The 26,332-nt window shown below is 38.0% G+C and overlaps 2 protein-coding genes across 4 annotated transcripts; one reads left to right on the forward strand and one right to left on the reverse strand.

Moving 5' to 3' along the window:
• Positions 1-2,263: 2,263 nt before the first annotated feature.
• On the reverse strand, positions 2,264-9,436 carry babam1 (BRISC and BRCA1 A complex member 1). Of its 2 annotated transcripts, none has more exons than XM_036587202.1 (9): positions 9,324-9,436; positions 5,858-6,247; positions 5,012-5,070; positions 4,767-4,887; positions 4,260-4,338; positions 4,092-4,116; positions 3,858-3,987; positions 3,673-3,759; positions 2,264-3,505 (listed from the first exon to the last, which is right to left on the reverse strand). In XM_036587202.1, exons 2-9 carry the CDS (start codon positions 6,236-6,238, stop codon positions 3,305-3,307), a joined length of 1,083 nt encoding a protein of 360 aa, XP_036443095.1. In that variant the 5' UTR covers positions 6,239-6,247; positions 9,324-9,436; the 3' UTR covers positions 2,264-3,304. The 2 variants fall into 2 exon arrangements, with proteins under 2 accessions (XP_036443095.1, XP_036443093.1); XM_036587200.1 differs by having other exon boundaries at positions 5,858-6,250; positions 9,324-9,417.
• Positions 9,437-10,699: 1,263 nt separating this feature from the next.
• ushbp1 (Usher syndrome 1C binding protein 1) lies at positions 10,700-26,329 on the forward strand. 2 transcript variants are annotated; one of them, XM_036587226.1, is made up of 14 exons: positions 10,700-11,015; positions 12,214-12,267; positions 14,771-14,919; positions 15,204-15,367; positions 16,650-16,859; positions 16,932-17,161; positions 18,333-18,473; positions 19,489-19,565; positions 20,120-20,213; positions 20,834-21,062; positions 22,193-22,351; positions 24,195-24,292; positions 24,513-24,635; positions 25,993-26,329. In XM_036587226.1, exons 2-14 carry the CDS (start codon positions 12,218-12,220, stop codon positions 26,156-26,158), a joined length of 1,890 nt encoding a protein of 629 aa, XP_036443119.1. In that variant the 5' UTR covers positions 10,700-11,015; positions 12,214-12,217; the 3' UTR covers positions 26,159-26,329. The 2 variants fall into 2 exon arrangements, with proteins under 2 accessions (XP_036443119.1, XP_036443118.1); XM_036587225.1 differs by having other exon boundaries at positions 12,214-12,332; positions 25,993-26,317.
• The last annotated feature ends 3 nt before the right edge of the window (positions 26,330-26,332 follow it).

Here is a 26,332-nt window from a genome sequence, read left to right on the forward strand (position 1 = left end):
TCAGCCACAAATCTCTTCACAGTACGATGATCACACTTAAGTTTTCGTGAAATATCGAATGTTTTCATGCCTTGTCCAAGTCATTGCATTATTTGACGCCTTTCGGCATCAGAGAGATCCTTTTTCTTTCCCATATTGCTTGAAACCTGTGGCCTGCTTAATAATGTGGAACGTCCTTCTTAAGTAGTTTTCCTTTAATTGGGCTCACCTGGCAAACTAATTATCACAGGTGTCGGAGATTGATTTCAGTGATCCAAAGAGCCCTGAGACACAATACCATCCATGAGTTTAATTGAAAAACAAAAAATTAAATCTTTGACACTTAAATCCAATTTGCATAATAATTTGGAACACGGTGTACGGCTTTAAACGTAAGAAATATTAATGCTATATCATGATTTATATCAGCTTTATTAGAGAAATGTCTGTTTTCCATTAAAGTCAGCTGTTATTCTTTTCAAAAATTTCTTATATCTAAAATTGTCACAAATGTAAATACAGGATTTGGAATGAAACCCTTCATTTACATTTTTTTGTACTGTTAGTGGTAAATTCAGTTTTGAGGGCTTTTTTCACAACAGTTTCCACTAATGAATTTTATATGGTTGTTTCTGCAACTATGGGCGGTTTTGCAGTCCAAATTTAATACAAAAGTGCTGCGGTAAAGATTTTTTTTGTCAAACACAGTAGTTTAAACACTACAGTAAGAACATGCAGTAGATACTGAATATAAAAACATAACGTTTGCTCTGCTGTCCCACACTTTTGTCTTTGCGCTCAGAGTAATTTATCTCAATGGAAAGCAGGTTTGTTTGGCTTTGAAAAAAATGTCATTATAGGTCTTTTGGTCAGTGTTGCTGTAAAAGCAAAGACGTGGGCAGATGTATTTAGAGGAAAGGATGACAATGACTGATCAACTTTGTCATTTTTAATTCGGTAACTTACTTTTATGCATTTGAAGATTAAAGTCCAAGGTGTGGGACACGGATAAAACAGTATTTTGATCCAAAACAAGTTAAATAATGTGGAAATGAGTTATGAAACTTTTTGAACTGTTTGCATAAAAGTGTTAACATTTGTCCAAAAATTCACTACTGGGACCTAAAAACGCCTTGAGTATGTAGTCATATGCAAAAGTTTGAACACCCCTGTTCGAAGGACATTTTGTTGATCCTCTAAGTAAAAATAAGTAAACATCATCTACAGAGACACACTTTATTGAGGCATTTTAATCCAAACTTAAGTGCACAGTTTCATTTTTCCCAATATGTTAAATTCAACAAATAAACACTAATTGTGTATTAGAATGCGCAGAAGTGTGTCTCTGTAGAGGATGTGTTAACTTACTTCCACTTAGAAAATCAACAAAACATGTAATATGACCAGGGGCGCCTAAACTTTTGCATTGGCTGTATGGTGTGGGTTATTGGCAACCAACTGCTGAACCTAAGTATCATTAAATGACTGCGATGCAAGTGGTCGTATGTACCATGTGAAAAGAATGTAAAGTGATTCTGTAGTTGTGCAGTTACATCATATTAAAATTAAATGATGCATTTATAACTACTGATGACAAACCTGCCTTCTGGATAAAGTAAGACAGAAATCTTTGCAAGTTTGTGTTAATGTAATGTTCATAACCCATCATCAACTTAACATCAGTATCTCTGCTTGGCAAGACATTAAGAGAAAGAACTATGTAGCCGTTTTCTACATCTTTATTTATTTATTTTTCAGATGGATTTCTCTTCTGACTCAGTGATGAAAGCTAACATATACAAGTAGGACAATAACAACCCTGAAAGAACACTCTGGAAACTCCCTTTACCAACATGAATCTATTAGAAGACAGTTTTTCCCCATCAAAGCAAAAACTATTAAACTAAGTAAAAGGCCACAGTGTCATTTCAGTCCTGAAAGTCAGAGACCACCCTTCACTTATTTCATTTCCAGTCAAAATGGCCATTATGTTGTATGTATTTTTCTGCATCAAGGGAAAAAAGATGAAAACATATATATTTAACAGAAATTTACACAGAAGCCTCAACAACTAAGTATATTTGTTCAGTATTTAGTGTGTCCACTCTGCCTTTAATACAGATTCTATTCTTTTCAGGAGACTCACTTTCAGCTTTTCAAAAAAATCTGGAAGGATATTTTTCTACCCCTTCAAAGTTCAGTCTTAGAAGTTGGGTGCATTTTCTAATTCTCACGATCCAAGTAATACCAAACGCATTCAGTGATGTTGAGGTCTGGACTGACTGAGGTGGTCAGTCCATTGCTCTGAGAATACGAGTAGTTTTGTTTAGTTTGCAAATGTTCTTTTTTATCTATTTCTTTTCTCAGAAACAGCTTCTTGACAGCTAGTTATCCTTTCAGATCCACTACATCTGTATTTTTTTAGGTCTGAAGCAAGAGCTCGATTTTCTCCAATTTCTTAAAGATGAAAGTAGTGTTTCTCTAATGGTGACAGTTGTGGTGGTCTTACACAGTTGTTAAGACTCATTTTCTCTATATCTTTAAAGAATTTTTGAACTCCAGTTTTGGAAACATTTTTATCTTCCTTATGTAAGTGGATGACCTCCTAACTAATCTCCTCAGAAGTATCTCCTTAAAAATGAATAGCTTACACTTAAGGCTGTTCAGACTGGAAATGAAACATTTTACATAATATTTTGACATATTCTGCTTGGCATAATGTCCATTCATAATATTTAGGGTTTAATTTTGGGGGAAAAAATCATTTTTTTCACAATCATGGGCTCAGAGTTCATATCAGGGTTTATAGCTGTTTGGATAAAAAACTAATGAAGTTTGCTCCATTACCCAGTAAACAAATAAAACAACATAAGACAAGAACATAAAAATCAGGTATACAAAAAAGAAAGTACTGAGATAAACTGGTGAAAAAAGCTCAAAGCTACAGAAAGTCCATTGCAGTCCACAGGCAAAGATCCTTTCATTCAAGTGATCCTTCTCATTAAAAAGGTTTTCTTCAGCTTCCTCTTCGTTCAGTGCTCATCATTAGGTGCTGATCGGGGGGGGTGATAGAAGGCAACACTTGGCTGGTTCATTGGCACACCTTTCCCTCTTGCCCGGACCCCATCACCACTGCTCTACAGCAGTGTATCTACGTTGGTCCTGGAACACCACTGCCCTGCACGTTTTAGTGTTTTCCTGCTCTCTCTTTACCCCCCACAACTCAGGAAGGGCTTGATAATTAGCTGATTATTTGGATAAGGACCAGGAAAACTCCAAAACATGAAAACAGGGCTACTCCAGGATCCAGGACTGAATGTCTGCTCTAGACTGTGGCCTCTATCTCTTGTGGATCGTCGCCCTCTAGCAGGCTGTAGGAGGCATGACTTTGGAAAGGCCTTTGCAGCGGGTGGCAGAGCAGCTTTGCCATACAGTTGTAAAGCTCGATGGCAGGGCCACAGAGCGACACTTCAAAGCGGTAGCACATCCCTTTAGAGTCCAGATTAGAGAAGGATGCATATATATCCTGCAGAGATGACACACAGTCAGAGTATGAAGAAGAAAAATTAACTATTAAATTACCAAACATGTCCATTTGAGAATTAATGATGCATTTATAACTCTACTATCTGTTGCCTAGTAAGTTTTAAGCAAAACAAAGTTGATGCTGCAGAGAAATTTGAAATAAATTACCCTCCAGCTGTTGTCGTCCACTTGTTCATCTGCTCCATTATGAAGGTAAATGACATCAAAGAAGAAATAAGGGGAGCGCAGCATTTTCTGGAGAAAAAAAAAGAATAAGACATATAGTTTAGATGCAGGTAAGCCAAACAATATCAAAAAATGAGAAGATCATGACACAAGACAAGCTCACTTACACTGACGGCATCTGACGGGTTGAACTGTAGCTGGCCTGCATGCCGACTGTAGATGAGGAGAGTACGAACCACAAAAGGAGGCGGAATCGTCTGAACGTTGTCCATCAGTGGAAGCTCAATCTTCTGGAGACTATAAGCAGAAGTTTAAGAGCATGCAATAACACTTATTTAAGAGCCATGAGGGTCTAATTGTCCTAGCTTTAATGAGGTTATAGTACATACAACAAAACTTACATTACATTGAGAAGATCTTCCAGGTCTAGATTAAAATGTTAAGGGATCAGCAGTTTACAGTAGGTTGACACATCTTATTTCTCCAACATGCAGTATTATGCCTTTCCATTTTGTTCAGCTTAAACTCCAATGGCACAGTTAGTATCAGAGTTAACATGAAAAGGATACTGAAGGATTCACAGACATTTGTTTCCAGGTCATACAAACAGCTGCATAACTCCCGTGGATCAGAGGTGAAGCCTGATAACTACAATAAAAAACACTATTTTTAAAATCTCAAACTAGCAGGTCACGGTTTGGCTCTGCACTTGCTCTGAAACATATAACGATAGTTGTCATACTTTCTGTTGGTTCACAGAGTCACTGCAGCTTTAACAAAAAGACCACTCAATTGTCAATGTACCAATGATCCTTCAATTAACAACACTCTGATAAGCATCTCTCTGGCATATAAGGCAATGCAAGTTTAACTACATGTTCTGCTGACATCTGACTTGGTAAAAAAAGCATCATACTGTAAAAACACACAAATCACATTGGAACTCTTATATTGAGTATTTTATTTTACTGGTATTATCCTGTCCTAATTTTATCCAGTTTAACCTACAGTTGGTACACAGTTTTGTCAGACTAGATTCAGTTTTGTCAGACTAGATTCCATGCTAGAATACTCACCCATAAGGCATCATCATTGACCACCACCAAGGCAAACTCGTGTCTTTTGTCTATTTTATGCTTCGTTCTCACAAACATCTCAATCATCTTCTGGGAGATATTGAGGGCATTTGTCTTGGATCTGAAGATGAAAAACAAAGAGTTGTAATGAACATAACCAAACTGGAACCACACGAACTTGAAACATACAGATTTCCATAGGACTGGGAAAAAAGATGGGTTGAAACCAGACTGAAGCATATTACCCATTGAAGGATTCCAGTTTCTGCAGTGACATCTCCTCCGATAAATCCAAACAGATGATCTAATTAAGAGAAATAATACACCCCATCAAATAATACACCTCATCAAAAACACTCACAGCTTTCTTGGGTGCTTCAAAATGTACTCATCAGTGTTAAGTACTATTTAGACAGGTTTTCCAGAAGTTTGTGAGCAGTCATGGGCTGGTGGTTAGGAAACCAGCCCTGTGATGGGAAGGCCACCGGTTCGATCACCTGAGCCGACAATATGTGACAGAAGTGCCCTTGAGCAACGCACCTAACCCCCAACTGCTCCCAGGGCGCTGTGGATAGGGCTGCCCACCGCTCCGGGCAAGTGTGCTCACTGCCCCCTAGTGTGTGTGTTCACTAGTGCGTATGTGGTGTTTCACTGCACGGATAGGTTAAACGTGGAGGTGAAATTTCCCCATTGTGGGACTAATAAGGGTCACTTCATAATAATAATAAAGTTACCACAGGATGTCTGTTATGTTCATGACTGAGCACAATTCAATCCTGTGAAAAATCCTGGATTTTAATGTTTGGAGCTGTATTTTAGGACAGTGCATGCTGGCTTGGTTTGGGCCACAGAGAATGCAAGTAATTGCTTCCTTTGGTGCTCTAAATACTTTAGAACAATACAAAAACTCCTCTACCACAGCACAGGACAATATTTTCCAACACGTCTGAGAATGATAGAATCTGGGATTAATATACAGTTCATTTCATTTTACAGCCACATCCGAATAGAGTACTAAACTCTGGTAATAATTATGTTACCACATCTCATCATGTAAAACTAATCCTGTCCAATTAGTGCTTATCATTTACCACTTTTTCAGGGCAGTTGACTCTTGGTGCTCGTATCTGGAGCTCTGCAGGTGGAGGGATCTGGGGTGGCACAGAAGGCTGGGTGGTTTTAGGCCTGTCTTTTGCTGCAGACACTGGAGCGGTCACGCTGGCTGTAGTGGTGGCCGTAGCGGCCGCAGTCGGGGCAGGGACGGTCGTGGTGATGGTGGATGTGGAACTTGGAGCACCATCAGTGCTGGAGGCCTCTCCCTCACCCTCTACTCGACTGCCCACTGCAGGCTGGGGCGGCGGAGTGCTGTTTAAACTGCCGTTGCTGCTGCGCCTGTCCTCCGCTCCCTCAGGGTTGGAGCGGGTCCTGGGCCGCTCCTCTCCATCTGCTGGGCCTGAATCTGAAGTCTCCATAGTGCCCAGCTACTGGTCATATGCATAAAAAAACCACCACAGGTGGGTTACATGTGCTTAGTTCCACACACTTAGGTACGTATTGATCGTAATTTGAGGATTTTCTGAATGAAATAAAAATACTTTTATTTACTTTCAGTTTTTATACTTTGAGTTCATAATTCATTTGTGGGGTTGAATTTTATTCTGTTCTGTTGGTTCAGCATCTGTAAGGCTTTGCTGTAGCTCATGTGTTTCATGTTTGAGCTTCGAAAGGAAAAAAACAGCACCACGCGAACTTAGAGGCATTCATTTCTAAAACTATTTTTTGTCATGCTAGTTTGTAGCGCAGCATTGTATCCTTCAGCCTCATCGGTTTGACAGAATTCACAATTTTGTGCCATTTCTTTGTTTACTTTTACCCATCAGTGGTGTCTCACTACACTACCCAGCATGCATAATGCAAACACATTGTACAACCACTGGGAATTCCTACAACACTCAACAAGCCTGACTGATAGCCTGGCCTCTGATCTCGGTTTACAGCTGTGGAGCTTAATAACATTAGTGATGTAGCACTAATCTCAAACTTTTTTCTTGGTCAAAGGAGAAAAAAAATTCAGCCCACCACCAACTTTCCACCCCAAGGTTATTGTAAAATTGTACTTCCACCTTCAAGATACATCATCCGAAGGAATGTCACACTAGAGACTACTGCAGCCCCACTGTACGAGGTGAGTAGGCATATTTACAACAGATGCAGTCACAGCAAAGTTTTCATTTTGCTGTAGTATCCCTTTATGTTCCTGCCTTCATAAATACTGGCTGTACTGTGTGTTATATAGAGGACACTCCGTACTTGATGTTTTTTGGCCTGCTACGTTTTAATAACACTCATACTGTTTTGCACCTGTTCTTGTTGTTGGCTCATCATGTTTTGAAGTAATAATAATATTGACAATACTGCATTACGTTTGCTTGAGAAAGGTTCTAGGCTCCTCCCTCTTGTACGAGCTACCAAGACATGAAAACCACATTCCATTCAACTTGACTACACTCTTAAAAAAAAGGTTCTTCAAGGGTTCTTTTGTAAAGACAATGGTTCTACATAGAACCACAAACACTCTAAGAACAATTTGCATACATTAAATGGTGCTTTGCATAGTGAAATGGTTCTTAAAGGGGAATTCCACCAATTTTTCAAACTTTCTGAATAATTCAGTCCTTGAGATGTAAACAGTTTCATCCAGTGTGGTTTAATGTGAAGGGGTTCATTTGTAGACAAACTTACAGAAACAAATTTCTTTACAGTGGTGGTGATAGGAACCAGGGATCATGATATCAATAGCATAAATACAGCCATTTTATCTACTATCCAAAACCACCGGTGAACCTACGCATGTATTCTGAGTTTTTATATACAGTGTTCATGATGGTAAAATAGTCATAAATCTGAAAAAATAAGTTTTCTTTGGGGACTATTTTGCCTCACAACGACCTGCAACTACCCCTGCGCCATGAACGGATTAAAATAAAATACATTCTAAGCCATAACATCATAATAAAACTATTATAAAATAATGTGTCAAACATCAGGCAGTGTTTATCTAACCATTTCATGTAATAACTTCCTGTGAAGCAACTTTCACAGGCATTAAACTCGTCAGACGTGTGGTTCCTATCACCACCACTGTGAACAATTCTGATTTGACTGTGAGTTTCTCTAGAATACAGCATTTCACACCAAACCACTCTGAATAACTATGTTTACATCTGAAACATTTAGTTATGCAGAATGTTTGAAAAATTGGTGGTGTTCCCCTTTAAAACTGATGGGCATTGTGTTGTATATGGTTTTACATAGGACCAAAAGAACAGAACAGAACAGAACCTTTTCAAAAAGGCTCTATATAGAACCATATATAAAACACATCATCTCCATCAATCTGAAGAACGCTTTTACCATGCAAAGAACCATTTAAGCATGCAAATGGTTCTTTGAGTGTTCATGATTCTACATAGAACCATTTTCTTTATCCTTGAAGAACCATCTATTTTAAGAGTGTATCACACTGGATGTAGTATGAATAAACAAATCAATAAACCCTTCATATATTATTATTGCAAATTCTGCATAGCATGATTTTAAAAGTGCATGTCCCGTGTCACTGGCTGTCTTGTCAGTGACAGACATAAGCAACAAACAGGGGGATCTCCACCCATGTTTCAAAATTTCTGGATAATTAATTGGTTGAGATGTAAACAGTCACTCAGAGTGGTTTGGTGTGAAATGCTCTGTTTAAGAAAAACTTAAGAGTCAGAACTGTTCGCAGTGGTGCTGATAGGAACCAAACGTTTGAAGCATTAAGCCCTCTACAAGCTCCCTTACTAAAGGTTATTAAGCTACTTCAAATAGTTATGGACACACTGCCTGACGTCTGAGACGTTGTTTTACGATAGTTTTGAGAAGATTTTGGTTCTAAAGCATATAATTTTTAAATCCATTCCTGGCGGAGGGGTACATACAGCGAGTTGTGAGGCAAAACAGTCCCCAAAGAAAATGTATTTTTTCAGATTTAACGTTACCACTATTTTATCGTCATCAACGTTAACCTACATGGTAGTTTGGGACAGTAAATAAAACTGCTATATTTGTGTTGTAGACACGGTGAGTCTCTACAATGAACCATTTCACACAAAACCACTCTGAATGACTCTTAAGATTTCAGCAACCGAATTAAACAGAAATTTCGAAAAATCTCTTTGGAATCTGAATGGATACAAAACAAGCTAACGTTAGCTAAATATTGCCAAATATCGTTTCAAAGCGGCTGGACATGGCAGAGAATAAAGTCCAAAATCTGCACGAAGTCAAACTGATAAATTACCTCGGATTTTTTTCTGAGTAAAGCAGAAATTCACACCAAAACAGTGATAAACACCGGCTAACTGGGTTAACTAGCCTCGGTGCGCTAAGCTGACAAGCCGGGAGCCACAGTGCTGTGATATGAGCTGTCAGGAGCTTCTGACTAAGAGCAGCACGACAAAACAAGAACAAACTACTGACCACAAAGTGATTCCAAGAATATTCATTTCTACAGCTTACCTAAGCCTTTAAATCGCTCTTAGCTTCAGGAAAGATCAATTTCCACAACACTTCCTCATCAGAGTCTACTTCACTGATTCACTCAGAGGTTGAGGAGACAGATTAGAGCAGCTGCTCCACCTACAGGCCCAGAGTCCGCATTACAGCTCAGCCTGCATCAAACCAGCGCCTTCTCACAGCCACACATCCACATCTACATCACCTCTCCTCTCCTTAGCGCTCTCACGCTGTTAAAGTGAACATACAACCTGGGATGGATACCCATTCCCACTAGGCAGAAAAGGAAATTTTGACTTATTATATCGAAACACTTATTACTCTAAAATTCTGACTTGTGTAGAAATAATGACGTATTTTCTCAAAACATTGACTTCACATGTCGAAAGAATGACTCATATTCCCAATATTAATGGCTTACTTTCACAAAATTTTTACCGACTTATTATCCTGTAATAACTTTGTTCTTAAAATGTCATAACTCATCATTTTGCTACATCAACCTTTTTCTTAATTAATTAAAATCTTGAAAAATTAGGTCATTTATTTTGAGACAAAAAAAAACAATATTTTGAGAAAATAAGTCATTATTTTGAGATATTAAATCAAACCTTTGACATATTGCCATGTTGATGTTTTTTCTTGTCTACACTCTTAAAAAGATGGTTCTTCAATGTGAAAAAGTGGTTCTATATAGAATTGTGAACACTCAAAGAACCCTTTGTATGATTAAAGGGTTCTTTGCATCATGAAAGCGTTCTTCAGATTGATGGAAAACATGCATGAATGAGCTATAGATGGTTCTATATAGAATTTTTTTGAAAAGGGTTCTAGATAGCACCCTTTTCTTCTATTGTTACAAGCTTTTATGAGCAGGACTGGTAAATTATTTTTTGTCTGAAGCACTCAGGGATCAAGATTACATCAGTGATTCTTCTTCTTTCTTGTACTTGAGTATGGTGTATCTATCTTATGCAATGAGTAATTATACCTTTAAGAGAAAAGGACATCTCACTTCTCCAGTTCCTGTTTAATGTGGATTTTTATGTATTTTGCATACATAACCGGTCATATTTTAGAATAGTGATTAGTCATATTAGTCAAATTAGTCATAACTTTCAAGACAAGAGCTTTTATAAGCTGTAACTAAAAATGTTCATGAAAATAAACCAAAAACAGGCCTTGCTTTGAACGAATGCCTAGAATCAGGCTTTTTGTGTAGGTTACCTCAGTCTGAAGATTGTGCCATGCTGCTATATCTAAAACTGTACACGACAAAACTTCAAACTTGAATTTTTCTCAGTCTTTTTTTTTAGCTTTTCCCACCCTCTTCGATCCTACCTTCACCAGAGACAAGCCTTAAGCAAAACAGGAAAAGACAGCACAAGAGCATGGGTGGGGGTTGTAATCATGGCTACCATTAGCAAGATACCAGATGTCTTTATCACAATGTGAGGGGAAAGTAAACCTCTGTGGATTTATTACAAAGCTCAAAGCTGCAACTGGCTAGCAAAGAGGTGGGTTGGTCTGACAGCAGCGCATGCCAAGAGACAGGCACAGTGTGGAACTACTCAAGGCTATAATCACACAGAGCAAAAGGACAGCAGCTCCTGTTCACAAGCCTGAGGCTCTACATCTGTGTTCTCGAGCAAGGAGACAGAGTTAAACTGGCGAGAGATCAGCACAATGACAGAGGTGAGTGTCGCTTTGCGTGCCGACCTTTGGGTGACTGATGTGAATTATACTACTCAGGGCTCTCAACAGTCTATTTTTAACCTCCTTTTATTCACAATGAAGCTCATCTGGTAAAAGCAAGAGATTTCATAGAAGTCAAGGCTACACGTAGCAGCTTCGAAACCACAGCTTGAAGCTGAATGTTAGTCATAAAGCTCTTTCGCACATTCATATCAGAATGGTTACTGTGGTGTGATTGCACTGTATGATTTCAGTGTGTTTTTTTCCACCTGCCGTGCGGTGATCACCTTAAATCCGTGAGAAATTCAGCACTGTTAGAGCGCTTTATTTAGAAGTGAAACGTTTAAACTGCATGTGGCCTGTATGTGGGCCCACACTCCAATTCCTCATTTTATAACCACAAACTTAGTCACTGGAGACTTTATACTAAAAATAAGACACGTAAAATTATTCACTGAGTGATGAGCCTTCAGTTAAAGCTTCAGTGATTAAACCATAGTTCAACACATGTTTGTAGGATTGTAAAGTAGTAAAGTGAAGGTCAAGAATTTAGCATTTTCTCAAGTTTAATTTTTGTGGCTACAGAAGCAGGAAGTGGGGTTGCAGGATGTGTCTGTTTCCTCCGCTTCCTCCTCTCAAAACAACAGGCTGCTGAACAGTCTACCATCACATGTGAACTGTCTATGGCTTGTTTTCATAAACACTGTGCTGTATATATACAGACTGTCCAAATTGAGAGAGATACAAGTTTTGTACATGACTTACAACACAAGCCATTTTACCACAAGCTCCCACCATATAAGTGCACTTTGTAGGTTACAGTTACAGACTGTAGCCCATCTGTCATCAGCCACCCTCTACCCCATCCATCAATGAAAAGGAACCACCACAGAGCCACTACTGACTCGATATTACTTGAGTGTTGAACCATTCTCAGCAGAGCAGTGACGCCAACATGGTAGTAGCATGTTACAATGGTTGAGGGCTGATGAGGAATCAGGCGCAGCAGTGTCCACCACCTGAGTAGTGGTCACTTTCCATAGACGGATAAGCTAGCAGCAACAGATGGGCTACAGTCAGGAAATCTAAACAGTGCACCTATATGGTAGTTGTTTCGGATAAAATGGCCACATAGTGTAGGTACTAGGTAGGTGTACCTAATAAACATGTATTTAAAATGTTGAATTTTGTCCCACAGAAGAATGACAGACTGGCGTCTGCTGACTCAGAGCTGGCTCAGTGCGAGGCAGAGGTGGGCACTTTACTCCGAATTATAGCTGAGCTCAATGTGAAGATGGGTGCCCTGCAAATACCACGGTAATCACACAGTGAATGCCAGATTTTGCTTAGATTACACTCTTAACAAGGGCATGAACAGTACCATGCAGATGTCAGAGACCGCCCTTCTTTTAGTTAATGTTCAGTCAAGATGGCCATTAAGTATTAAGTGTTTCATTTTTAGGACCATGAAAAAAGCAGAAAGCATATATTTAATAGAAAATTATACAGAAGCCAACTAAACTACTAAAGATGTCATTTTTTCAGTATTGAGTGTGTCCATTCATTCCCTTTATAACAGCTTCCTTTCAAGAAACTTGCTTTCAGTTTTTCAAAGAAATCAACAGGAATATTTTCCACACCTCTAAGTTCAGTCTTCGAAGTTGGTTGCATTTTCTGCATCAAAATAATTGTAAACACATCCAGTGATGTTGAGGTCTGGTCCCTGGGGTGGTCAGTCCATTGCTCTGAGAACACCAGCAGCTTCTTTGTTTGATTCGCAAGTTTGCTTCTCTCAGAAACCGCTTCTTGACAGCTGCACATCCTTTCAGACCCATAGCCTTGAGTTATCTTCTCACAGTGGAAGGACAGAGAGAAACACCTGGGAGAATTGGGATAATTCCTGGTGGGTGGTAGTGCTTTAGGCCAGTTACTGTGAACTATGTATTAATTCATATCAAATCCAAGTGTATATTTGTAGTAACTTAGGGGTTAAATCAGCGGCCCCCACCTAAACCAATCGGACCCCGCTTAGCAAACTGTATCTGAGACTCGTACAGTGGATAGAGATTCCCTGAAACTGAAGTTTCTTATTCTCATTTACCGTTCCACCTTAAATGAAGTAGCAGTTATGTTCAGGTGCCTGTACTGGTGCTAGCCTGTAATGGCTGCACAATTTAAGGTGGAACAGAAATTCCACTATGAAGCTAACTTCAGCCTTGAAAGATTACTGTACCAAATACAACGCAACTGTGTGAATCTGGTACTGGCTGACACAGCAGACAGAGCTCTACAGAGATTATTATGTTTTTTATATTACTACGACAGATTGATCCCAGGCTTAACCAATTAAATTGGGAAAGAATATTTATTATGCTGAATTTTTAATGATAATGAAATTTGGTTCATAGAGTCGTTGTATTATGGGCATCAAATTATTATGCTAAACCAATATGCATTATCCACCAAGCTCTGCCTTATTTTCCTCAGTCCTCAGCCCTGCTTAGCAACCGTTGCTACCCACCATTGCTTCAAGCCAGTTTGTTATCACACACCAATTTTTGAATTTGAGGCTCCAGTTGTTTAAAAAAATGTAAGTTTGCTAGCTAACTAGGGATGTCTATCTGTCACCTTAAAGTATGTCATTTTCTACCAGTCCAGAGCTGAAAACTTCATTTGAAGCAAGACTAGAGCTTGATTTTCTGCTGCCTCTTAAAGATAAAAGCTTTAAATACTGTTTGTCTTATAGTAACAGTTTTGGTGGTCTTTCAGGTTTTACACAGTTGTTAGAAATCACAATCCAGTAACTTCAACTAAAAGCTTCACATGAAATCATGAGCTAAATGAAAAAAATTCTGATAACTGAAAAGACACAGTGGACTTACCCTGTGTTTTTTTCATAGATCCTCAGAAAATAGGTCAAAGGAAGTCAAGTGATGTCATCAGTGTGATTTTTATTTCAAAACAGATGAGAGACATTGAGATTTTTTAGTTGTGTAACACTAGTGACACAACTCCAGGGGACAACAACTTTCATTATATAGTTTATAATATTTATTTGGCATTAGTTTTCTTTTTATGCTGTTTAATTTATATATTCCATAGTCATGTATATTAAAATAACATTGTTTTATTTGAAAATGTAAAAGAAATTGTAACCCTAACATGTTTTTTTTTTAAGTGTAATATATTTGTAAACGCTAGGGACACAAAAGGGGACGTTTCTGTAGAATGACCCATCTGCTGAAAATGACTTGTACTTAATGGCTGTTTTGCCTGGAAATTAAATAAATGAAGGCTGCTCTCTGACTTTTGTACATTACTGTAGTGTTATTGATGAGAAACACTGCTCTTATGAAACATCAAAATTTATTGACTGTGTTTTGCAGCCCCTTGTGGTGAATCTTTTGCTTGCTAAATGTGAGTAAGTGAGTTACAAACTAGTTCTATGAAGAACTTTACATCTAAAACCTAAGGTGAAAAAGTTGCTCTTGGCAGTGATGCCAAAGAAAAAAAGTGCATTTTTGGTTCCCCAAAAAACAGACGATGTATTTTAAAGAACTGTTTTTGTAAACAAGATTGTGAGTGTGAAGAACCTTTTTATGCTTTTTAATCTTCTGCACAATGTGAACATTCTATAACAGTTAAAGGGTTTTTTAGGACCATTCTTTCAGCTAAAGAACCAAAGAACCAGGGATGCTTTCTTTTTTCCAGAGTGTATGTGTGAAGACCTAAAGCTGAGAATTTCTCTCCACCAGGGAAGCAAAAAATTATGAGTCACAGGGACAGGCCTGCACAGCTGTTTCAAGCCTGAACTCGAGTCCGCCAGCACCACAGCCGAGCCCAGTGGTGGACACTGGCACAGCATCTGTGGAGTCAGTAGCCAAACAAGGCCAGCTATCTGAAGGCATGTTTTATTTAAGTCTCAGCATCAATCACACTAAACTGTACATTAGAAAGGGCAGGGTACACTTTAAATCGCACCCTGACTGACATTCCTGTGCATAGTTTTCAGCTATGCAGTTTTCTGCTATGGATTATTATATATGAATATGAAACTCATATCTTGCAAATTTTCAGAAGTTGTTATTCATTTAATTAAATCCTAAAATATTTCCACATTCAGTGAATTTAGTAATACCATTTATTAACTAATTACATATGCTTCATACTGCACTTGTACAAGTATAGGTGGCAGTGGAGAGCTATGGATAAGGCTCCAGCAAGTTTTGTCCAGTCTGGAGTCTTCGGCCAGCAGGGGGAGAACACTGGTCGAGCCCTACGTTCATGATGATGGAAAAACCCAGGCAGAACATATTACCGCAGCGCGTGAGAGCTGGGTTCAGGCCACACAAGTAAGCTTCCATCCTGCTCTCTCAGGATGAGACACATCAGCCCTAAAAGAACTGCTACCCATTACTTTGCTTAAGGAAATAATTCTAACATTGGTAATAATGAAGAAAAATAGTAGTCGTTAATATGATGTCAATTAGATCGTTCCAGTAGTGACCCCAAAAGCACTTTTAGTATCTTAAACAGTGCTATAAACCCCATAAGAAAGTCTATGTGAGATTAGTTAACAATGCAGTTTGTTCAATGCTAATATGGTGGTTAAAAGCTCCTGTTAGTTGTTAGCTACTTTAGCCTCATAGCTTCAGTTTAAAACTAGTTAAGCAAACTTCAGATACCAAACACCTCAGCTGATCAACTACATTTGGGATAGTGGTGTACATTTGATTTTTAACTAAACTATTGTTTTGTTTTTAGGTTAAGCACTCTTAATAATAATAATAATAATAATAATAATGATAATACACCTTTATGTATATATCACTTTTCATTTTAGTTACAAATTTAAAACATTGCAAAGAAAAACACACAATGCTCTAAATGAGAACAACAAACATGAATGGCCGTTTTTTAGATTTTTAGGTAAAAATAAAATAATCCTCCTTTACAGTAAAATAAAGCTCTGCTGGTCGTTCTAACACAGTTTTAACAATAAATGGTCTTAAACACTGGAGTTAATGTAATTCTGCTAATTCACCCTTTAACCCTGAAAAGAGGCAAAGAGGAAGATTTAAGATGAACATCAATGGTTTAGAGACGAATGGACTTATTTGCATCTATAATCACTCAGCTGGCGAATGAGGAGCTGACTTCAGCCTCATAAAAAATCGAACGTTATGAGACATTTTACAAGAAACTATTCTACTTTTTCAGAAAAGTTTCCTGCTGGAGATGCGAGAAAAGCAGCTATAGCTGGCATAAAGCTTAAAGCAGAGCAAAGTATGTCTGCGTTTTTGTTTATGTTACATATTTTTTAGCCTTTACTAGGACATTATCACATACTGAGACATGTTCACAGCCAAGACAGTAAAACATTACTTCAAATGGACATAAAATGTTGTGGTTTGATTTTTGTTGAAAGGACAAAATGGCTCTTCTTCTCTACCGACCCCTGTTCTAGGCTTATGGTAACCTAAACAAAGATATTTTAATCGGGATTTAAATATACCCATCAGTCTTGCATTGCTAATATTCTCTGGAATGCTATTTCAGAGTAATGGAGCTAAGAAAATGATCTTCCACCAACTGAGCTATAAGTAATCCTAGGAGTTTTAAAATCTGCTTCAGGTGTTGGAGGAAATGGAGAGGGAGCTTGGAATCTCTTACACATCTGCATTGCCTTCTGAGGAGCGTCAGCGCTATCAAAAAGATGTGCTCTCGCTGGATAAACTCAACCGAGACCTCAGCGCCAACATACAGAGTCATCAGGATGAACTGAAGAGTGCAGAGGGGGCCATTCTGGAGATGGAGGAGGAGAAGAAAAAGCTTCGAGAACAGGTAAGAAGACACTTCAGACAGTAAGAAATGTCCATTGACTATGTTCACCTAAAACATATCTTTTGTCAACAGCTGGAGGAGCTCAAAAGAAAATGGCTGATTTGGGCAAGTCCTTCCCCACCCAGGAGTCCATCCTTGTCCTCTAGTAGGACCCCGAGCCCCTGCTGGTCCTCTCCTGCGTTTCCTGGGTCTCCCCTGCTGTCACGCAGGCTGCCTGTCTCACCTCCTGCCTCCCCATCCCTGCCACCCCGAGTCCATCCCTCCAGCTCCATGCTGGAGACGGAGACTGAGCGGCTCCAGAGGTGAGGCACAGGCCTGATACAGTGCCTTACAAAAGTATTCAATCCCCTACAAGTTATCACCATTCTAAATGGATGGATTCTAAATGGATGGACTCTAAACATACACTTACACATATTTTTCCTATCAGTGTTTTTATTCTGAATTCATTTTAAAGCCAAATTAAGTTCTGCGGATATTTTAAAGAATGATTTTCTTAAGAAGAAAATGTGGCCACAGATAAAAGATAGTTAAGTCTAAGTAAGAGTTTGGTCTGAATACTTAAATATAACTAATTTTGGTTTGAAAAAGTAATGTTACAGTTTCAAAATGCTGATTGAAAAGTCAATGTTTTCAGAAATTCAAAACCAATTTGGTTGCAGATAAATGTATAAAACAATTCAAAAATGCATCGTCCTAGTTTCAAACTATTAGATGATTAGACAAATATTTAGTCAACTGAATGTGTCCAGAGTGATGAATGATGAAGAGAATTATCTAGTTTGATGTTATAATAGAATATTTAGGAATGCATCATATTTTAAAAGTGGTGATCAAATCTAGAGGCAAATATATTGAAAAAATAATATAAATAGACAATTTCAGTACTTTCAGTAATTATCATTTATACCTCATAGTGCAAAATCTTATTCTATTAACTTCCATTCAAAGTCAAGAAAGTTTTTTTTTCTTCTCTGATACAGTAGATAAAAGATTAATAATACTCTGTCATGATTACTCTATTAAAAATTAATCAGTTAAAATTTACATTCTTAGTAATCATCTTAGTGATTACTGTGCAATTAAAATGATAAACAGGGTATCCTCTGCTTATTATAAAGCTGTGTTCAGCAGTTTAAACATTCTTTTTTAAATCGCTATTGTGTGCATCACTGAAAGAGAGGAAACCCACACCAGCAAATTAGCACCAATGTGGGCATTTTTGTAATTTGTAGTTACAAATTTCATGTATATGAAGTAACATTAAATGTTTGCTGTTATAAATTTGTTTATATGGTTATTCAATTAATCATCGAAATAATCTCTACTTCAGAACTTCCAAGGGGGATGAATACTTTTGTAAGGAACTGTGTCTTACTGGCTTAACACCACCAAAGGTTCTCTTCCCCATCAAACATTTCTCTGCACCGAGTGCGGTATGGAGTACGTTGTCACAGATGGTGTTGTGAACAGGTGCCTGGACAGGCTGAAAGCAAGGAACGAGCGTCTGACGGCAGCTCTGGACAGACGGAAGAGTGAGCAGGAGCAGGTCAGCATGGCTCTCAGCCGCCACGAGGCCGACTGCTCCGCGCTGAATATGGCTCTGGCTTACTGGTGCGCTGCTGTGTTCTCTGCTTCAATAGTATGTATATGGTGCCAACCAAGAGAGAGTTAAACTATTGTTCAAAAGTTTGGAATCAATGTTTTTTAATGATCTAAAACTAAACAATAAAATGATAAGAACTTGATAGGCCTGTGCATCTTCCCAGCTTCATATGTTTAATTAATTAGACAACTTGAATGCAATGTGTCCAGAGTAATGAATGCTGAGGAAGATACAAAAATGACTGAAAAATCTGTACAGTATCTAGACTGATGTTATAATAAAATATATAGAATGCCTCATATTTCAAAAGTGGTGATCAAATTTAGAGGCAAACAGCTTAAGAAAATTACTTTAAACATAAATGAAGTTTATTATTTAGCATTTAATGTGGTTGTTCATTCTTGAAAGATTGAATAAAGCATCTAAACATAACTTTTGTTGCCTAATTTATAATGTTTAAATCTACATATCAGTGCTCTCAGAACAAAACTTTCTATCTCCACTTTTGTTGATTTTATTTTGTTACAGAATTTACAGAAAATCTATTAAAATTTTATTTGGACCAATAAAAATTATCCAAAATAACTTGGAAAAAAATCTTGTTTCATTAACTGCCTTTCAAAGTTAAGAAAGTTTTTTCCTTCTCTTGTAAAGTTACCATTTTGGAGATTTTTGTCATGACAATGATGATATTTTATTATAAGATTATAATAAGTTATTGTTGCAATAAAATATGAGTTTTGAACAATACATTGAATAGTAAGAATAATAAATAATAAGTTATTCCAAACTTTTGAATGAAGGTGTGCAGGTTCTCTTTGTTAGATACTATTTGCAACAGTTTCTTTAACCTTACATTGCCTTGAAATGTTTTTCTTATGTCTTGGCTCAACTGTAACAGTGTGAAAGGTCTCTGAAGAGGTATGGGCAATGTGTGTGTGTGAGTGTGTGTGTGTGAGAGAGAAAGGGAGAGAGAAAGAGAGAGAGAGAGAGAGAGACTAACTCTGACTTGTTGACTGACAGTGAAGAGTGTGAAGAGGCCTACGGTGATCTATTGTCCCTGTATGAAGCCAGGAAACAACAGAGTGCTGCGTTGGCAGGTGCCGTACACACTCTGCATTAGTTATCTGTGTCACATGCCACACACACACACACACACACACACACACACACACATGCACACACACACACACACACCACAAACACATTTTTTCTGTTTGTCTCAGTCTCACACACCCCACATGTTTGTTTTTCTGCCTTCTCAGGATGTGGGGTCATATATAATTTACCTTATGTATAACAGGTATATCGACTCTGTAGCAACAAAACCTCTATCACCAAAATCATAAAACATTCTTAACTTTAATGAAGGAGTTCAGGAAACAAGGTGTTTTTCCAAGCAATCTTGGAGCGTTTCCAAACCTATATCTATATCTACATGTATCTATCTATATGTAATAATATTACTTATATATATCCTTTATGTATTATGTGTATTTAACTACCTTTATATATATATATATATATATATATATATATATATATATATATATTTATACACACACACACACACACACATATATATATATATATATATATCACTGTCTCTTTGCCTCTGTCTCCTTTTCTGACTGTGGCCTTTCTCTCATTACAGCACCATCTCCCCCAGAAAAGCCTGAGTGTTTGATTTCTGTTCAAGAAGAGTCAGTCTGTACACAGGTGGACACTGCAGAGTCCACACAGTCCAGGTCTGTATGCAGCTGCTTATTTATTTTCACTATAAATAAAACTGTAATTATTTAAATCTGTCAAATTCCATCCTTCTTCAACCTCTCCAGACATCCAGATTTCAGCACTGCTGTTTTTGCTATGGGATGTCATAGAAGAAGCATTTCTTGGTTCCCTAAAGAACTTTCAGTGGATGGTTCTTTAGAGAGCTGCTTTTGTAAAAGAGATTAGTGCGAAAAACTAATAATTATCAAAGAAGAAATTAATTATCAAAGATATTATTTTTTAATCGGTATTGCCAGATATAGGTTTTTGGTCATGTTTGTGCAAATTATAAGCAAATTTTAAAATTAAACATATATTTGCATGTTATAAATGCATATTTGGATATTCTATGCACATACAGTGCAAAACATGGCGTTCATTGATACTGTTTTTTTTTAATTGACATAATTAGCTACTTTCATAGTCTTTTATGTAGAAATACAGGGGATTGTATTACTGTAAGTGTACAGCAGAATACAGGTACATCACAGTAATCCTGTTTTACAGTAAACTACTAGTAGCCAGTGATTTACTGTAATTTTACAGTGGAATGTTATATAGTGCAGTTCAGTAACTACATACCTTATTTTGCTAGTTTGCCAGCAGAGGAGTTTGAAGATAAGACTGGAGTGATTCGGCAGAGGATCACCCGGCTGAAACAGGACAGGGCAGCAGTGTGTATTCCAGAGCAGACAAGGACAGGAGAAGGAAAGCTAAGCCCTGATACAGGCACGCTGGCTGGAGCCAGGAGAAACAGCAGTGCCTCCTCAAATAACCCCAAAGGAGAGAAAGCCGCACTGCTGTATGAGCTGGTCACTGTCAGGGTGAGATATCATTATGCACTATTGTTGAAATTTGGCTCAGGGTCCATAAGAACTTCAGTTTACATTTCTGATGGCTGGAGAGAAATATACAGGAAGAATAAAGTACTAACGTGGTATTTTTAAAAGGAATAAAGAGCTTTTGCACTGTGATCACTTTTATTAACACTCATTTTTAATTTATGTTCATTCACCAACATCTATCATTTAACTTAGAAATTTGCTTGTAAATAGTCTTTCTCTCAGAATATTTCAACAAAATATTTGAGCGACTTGCTCATCTATAGTGACCTCGCTGTTCATACATGCTGCTTTAGTTATGCCTTGAAAACTGAACATAATAGGGATCTGCCTGATACGTCATTTGGCCAATAAAACTGGCTAATATTGAAGTTCCACAGATTTATTAGCATCAACAGAAATCCTGCCAATAAAGCACTGATAATGTCTCCTTATAGGTTACATAAGAAAACCATATTCAAGAATATGAGGCTATTTTGAAAAAACACACGGTAATGGAAACGCAGCATTTTGATGGTTTATGTTATTTACACTCATATGCAAAAGTTTGAACACCCCGGGTCAAATTACACATTTTCTTAATGTTCTAAGTGAAAATAAGTTCACCCATCCTTTACAGAGAACAAAGTTAAAAATGGCATTTTTCTGCATATGTCAGTGTTAAGGTCTATTTATTGACATATTGAAAAAATAAAACATAAAATATGAAATGTACCATAAGACACAGCACAGGCCACATTTTATTATTATTTTTTTTCCAATAATGAAGAATAACTGTGCATTAAAGTGTACAGAAGTGTGTTCTCTGTAGAGGATGTGTGAACTTTCACTTAGAAAATCAACAAAATGTCATTTGACCATGGTGCACAAACTTTTGCACGGCTGTACTGAATGTTAAGATATAGAGTTATGTATAGGTGGCTTGTTTTACGTGTGTTATTTAAGATTTTGTGAGTGTTTATTTAAGTTTAAGAAATTTAAAAACTAATAGTAATCGGCTTTAGCTCCTTTAAAATTGGTATTGGCATTGCTGACAAAACTGTCAGGCCTTAGTACTACTGGAGTCTACACACAGTGTCTGAACTGTCTGGTTTCCCCGGGCTGATTGGCAGGAGGAGATGTCAGAGCTGCGGGGGCTCATCAGACTGAAGGAGAAGGAGAGACGCTGTCTGGAGTTCTCTTTGATGGCCCATAGGTGTCAGGACGCTGCCGGGTCTGCGATAGCAGAGAGCCTGCGAGAGGAGCTGGAGGACAGGAGAGCAGAGCAGCAGGTGCTCCATTAACTTTTGCTAAGGAAAATTAGGACATGGCATGGTCCAGGTGATTCAAACCCATCCTGCCCATGGACCTGAATAATTTTTGAAGTTGGGGTACATAACATTTTTAAGAGAAATTACTTATTCATTCACTACAGATGTACTTTAACCTCTTAGACTCTAAGGGCCTTGACACACAAGCTGATGTTAAAGAGCTACTGCCAACAAAGGCCAACACAAGACTGCTTTCACGTCTTCTGTGAAAAGCTATACGACACACCACAGTGACTATGGCTGACGGACAACATGCATGTACGGTTTGAAATAACTCTCCATACCAGGAGGTGGAAGGAGCCTCTAGCTAGTTTGCCTACTGTTGTTTGCCTTATTGTGCACTGATCAACAGCCAATCGGACAACCTCTCACTGCTGGCCTCAAAGACCTATCAACCTTATTCCTACATCTCATAATGCTTTGAGTGGCTTATGGACAGTGGCTTATGGACAAAGCTTGGATGCTTTTATGCCAATCTTAGCAATCGATCTGTCAAGAAACATGAAACTGCATGAAAGAAACGCTGTAGTCAGAGGATTCTGTTCATTGCCAACACAAATTACGTTAGTAAAATCATTTCAACTTTTTAATTTTGTTCACACTGTCAAGTACAGGCATAAAGCCAAAAAGCAATGCCATTACGATACATAGCATTGTTTAATGTAGAAATCTGTTAATTTTTACTTTATGCTCTATGCTTTACTTTGTATGCCTCAGTTTAAGGAACTTCTGTGAAGGATTGATTGGTCTTTTATAATTGGAGTGTTAGCCGGTTAGCTTTCTGCTAACTTGTTTAGCCTACTCTAGTGAGAGCAGAATATTTCCACTTACAGAAAATATAATGTGTAAACCGGTCTGTTAGCAGCAACCAGTTCTGTTCAACTGGCAATTCTTTATTTGGTCGGATTTTATGGGCACAGATTTCATTAATAACAACAGTGCAGCAGTAGCAGTGATTGTTAAGCCACGTTCATATGTCCCCTGAAGTATGGCATTTCTTGAGAGGTTTATGTCTGTCAGATTCCTGTTCTTGCTGTACTTTCAATTTCACTCAGCTGTTTCGACAGATGCAAATTGAATGCCCTCCCGGAAATGCTTTAGAGACATGGGACATGAAACAATAACATAAAAAGTAAGCACACGTTCCTTAACTTAGCTAAAACAGTACTGAGCAACACTTCCATTCCCCAGCTAGATTTTGACCATAACCTCAAAACATAGCAGTCACATGAAAAATAAGGTGGATAGATCTGAAGTTATGTCATTATTCTGTAGTATATATGTAGAAAAAAAACACATTTTTCTTTACCACAGTATGCGATTTTCAAAAACGGTAAAAATTTTCTCATAGAGAAAAACTTCTTAGAAACGAGTTCTTTATATGGACTCACAACGTCAGAGCTTTATTCAAACAAGTTCAAACAGGTCAAACAGGGCACTGTCCAACTGTCCAATGACCAGCCAATGCCAACATTGCCAACACTCTGTACGGCCAGCAGTCAGTTTGGTGTGTCAGGACCCTAAGAACCTATCGGTGTGTTCAGACTTCCATTCCTCAATCATGTGGCTACATACCTTGTATTGTAGTTTCATAGTAGTTACTGAATACATCATAGTTGTTGCTGGATAAATACACCTTAATATTTATAATTAAAAAATGTGCCAACAGTCTAAGGGATTAATTTGCCCATTTAATAACAGCACTCTGCTGCAGCTGTAGGAGTGCTGGTGCTCATGGTTTATGAGATCTTAAAAGGGCAAATGTCACACCAGTTGGAACCGAGTCTTTGTTTCTTTGTTTTAGAGGATAGATGAGAATCGGGCCAAGCTGGAAAGCGGAGGGGGAATTCCTGGGCCACGGAATCACGCCATCATGAGAGAACTCAGAGCAGCCCTGCTAAGGTGAAAAAAGGGGTCAGAGGCTACAGCCATTTGAAGAGTTCTCAAAAATTCTATAGTGAAAGAAAACGGAAAATCAGCCAGTGCTGTAAGACATAAAAAGAGGATTCTTTCATTACTTTTGGTGAAATGCTACATTTTTGCCACTGTTGTTGAATTTTTTTTAAAGATTAAGAAAGTATGTACTGATGGATTGAAATCTCTTTTCTGTTCTCTTCTGCAGAGAGCAGACACTAAAGAGGAGAGTGACGTCTTTACGAGATTCTCTGGACTCTGCCCTCTTAGACTGCACCACCCAGAGAAGAGTTAGCAAGGAAGAAGTTGCCCGCCTCTCTCTCTGTAACAAGTACAGTATCATGGTTTCTTTTAGAACATGGAGAGAATATTGCAGTGAGCATTAAAGAGCTGGATGATGCTGAGGGTTTAGAGTTTAGAATTAAAGGGCAGAGCTTCTGGGCATTAGCTGCTGCAAGTAGCAAAGCAATGCAGTTAGGCCTACTAAATATAATATTAAGCGTAGCTAACTTCTTTGGAACTGTTTCATGAGAAAGAAATAATGGCACTGTTACTGAGTAGCTATAGGACAACCATCAAATGGATGCTGCACACCTAAATGTAAGGTGAAAACTTGCTGCCTGTAGCTTAATAATATGAATAATAGATATAATAAAAAAATACTTCCAAATTTAATGTAACAAATAATTTTCTGAAGTTACTCTACCACTTAAAAGTAACTGAAGGCTTAAAGCTATAATACGCAAGATTTGGGGATTTGGAGACTGCTCTAGTGGCAATATGAACTTGCATGCAATGTGCAGAAGAACATTCTGTAATATGGGTTGTGATTTGGACCCCTTCCCTGAATGGATGAATCTGATGATTGCAAGTGCATTGAAAGAGTTATCAAAGAGAATGTAGTCAAAACTTGGTAAAGGATGTGTCTTTTGAGGATATAAGTGAATCATCTACTATTGTCATCATATCTTCATCAGTGTGATGTTGATTTAATATTTGAGACCTAAACATCAAGCTGGGCTTTCTTTTTGAGCCTGTGTGTATGATGGGGTCCAAAAATTCCTGTGAAATCCAACCTGACGCCTTGGACTTATAACTGACTATTTCAGTCATTACAGGGCGACTTTCAGCAGCACAAGCATGTTTTGTCCTTATTCAGTAATGATACTTCTTTCAATTTTACCAATTAAAAACTTACACAGTGCAGCTTTAATAAAATAGTTAACATATTCCATTGAATATTTACCACACTGTTCTGTGATAACCACAATTTACACCTTACCTCATTGTAATCGATTAGCTATGACACTTAGTGTCTGACGTTTGATTCTTTTGTCTTGCCCTGGAGTTACAGGGCTAATGTAGCTAACAAATAATGGAAGCATATGTACGTCATACATCATCATGCATTACATTACAAGTTGTTAAGCAATCTCACATAGACTTGCCTGTGTGGATTCTGACATGTTTGACATAAAAATGGACAAAAGTAGACACAATTCAGGTTTCAAGATGTAGCTTATAGGTAATGAAAAATGTTCACCCTATGTGAACTGCTGTCATGTTGGGATAAGGGGGAAATTATGTAAATCTGATTTTTTGCTGAATATTCTATCGCCTGAAAGCTCATAACACTGAATAAATGGATTATGGATGGTTGAATTAATCTCAGGCATTTCTTTCCTCAGTAAAGCCATGAGTGCGTACAGGAACGCACGCAAGAAGCACCACGAGCAGCTGTGGAGGTTAGAGCGGCAAATGACGGCCATGACAGAGCGTCACGCTGCCCAACTGGCTGAGCTCAAAGCTACACTGGAGGCACTGGAGTGGAAAAGGGAGGAAACTGTGCTCTGAAAGACACTGTGGAATGAGTGTGCAAGAACATTTCTGTGCAAAAGCACACATTTACAGACTAACTGTTTGATGAGACATTAAAAGGACATTTAAAAACATTGAAAAACATAATGATTTTGGCTCCTGTTTTACGCTGCAAAAAGGTTTCTTTGAAAGGTTTTTCTAATAAGAAAT

The sequence above is a fragment of the Colossoma macropomum genome, unplaced genomic scaffold, assembly GCF_904425465.1.
Source record: "Colossoma macropomum unplaced genomic scaffold, Colossoma_macropomum, whole genome shotgun sequence".
Classification (NCBI taxonomy): domain Eukaryota; kingdom Metazoa; phylum Chordata; class Actinopteri; order Characiformes; family Serrasalmidae; genus Colossoma; species Colossoma macropomum.

What these genes read in the sequence shown, in the direction of transcription:
- babam1 (XM_036587202.1), bottom strand. Translation starts at nt 6,238, where the DNA reads ATGGAGACTTCAGATTCAGGCCCAGCAGATGGAGAGGAGCGGCCCAGG. An exon ending in TCAATGATGATGCCTTATGG is followed by an intron (nt 4,339 to 4,766) that starts GTGAGTATTCTA and finishes TTTTTATTGTAG; the next exon opens with TTATCAGGCTTCACCTCTGA. An exon ending in ACCCGTCAGATGCCGTCAGT is followed by an intron (nt 3,760 to 3,857) that starts GTAAGTGAGCTT and finishes TTTTTTCTCCAG; the next exon opens with AAAATGCTGCGCTCCCCTTA.
- ushbp1 (XM_036587225.1), top strand. An exon ending in AGAAAAAGCTTCGAGAACAG is followed by an intron (nt 16,860 to 16,931) that starts GTAAGAAGACAC and finishes TTTTGTCAACAG; the next exon opens with CTGGAGGAGCTCAAAAGAAA. An exon ending in CTCAGAGCAGCCCTGCTAAG is followed by an intron (nt 24,293 to 24,512) that starts GTGAAAAAAGGG and finishes TCTCTTCTGCAG; the next exon opens with AGAGCAGACACTAAAGAGGA.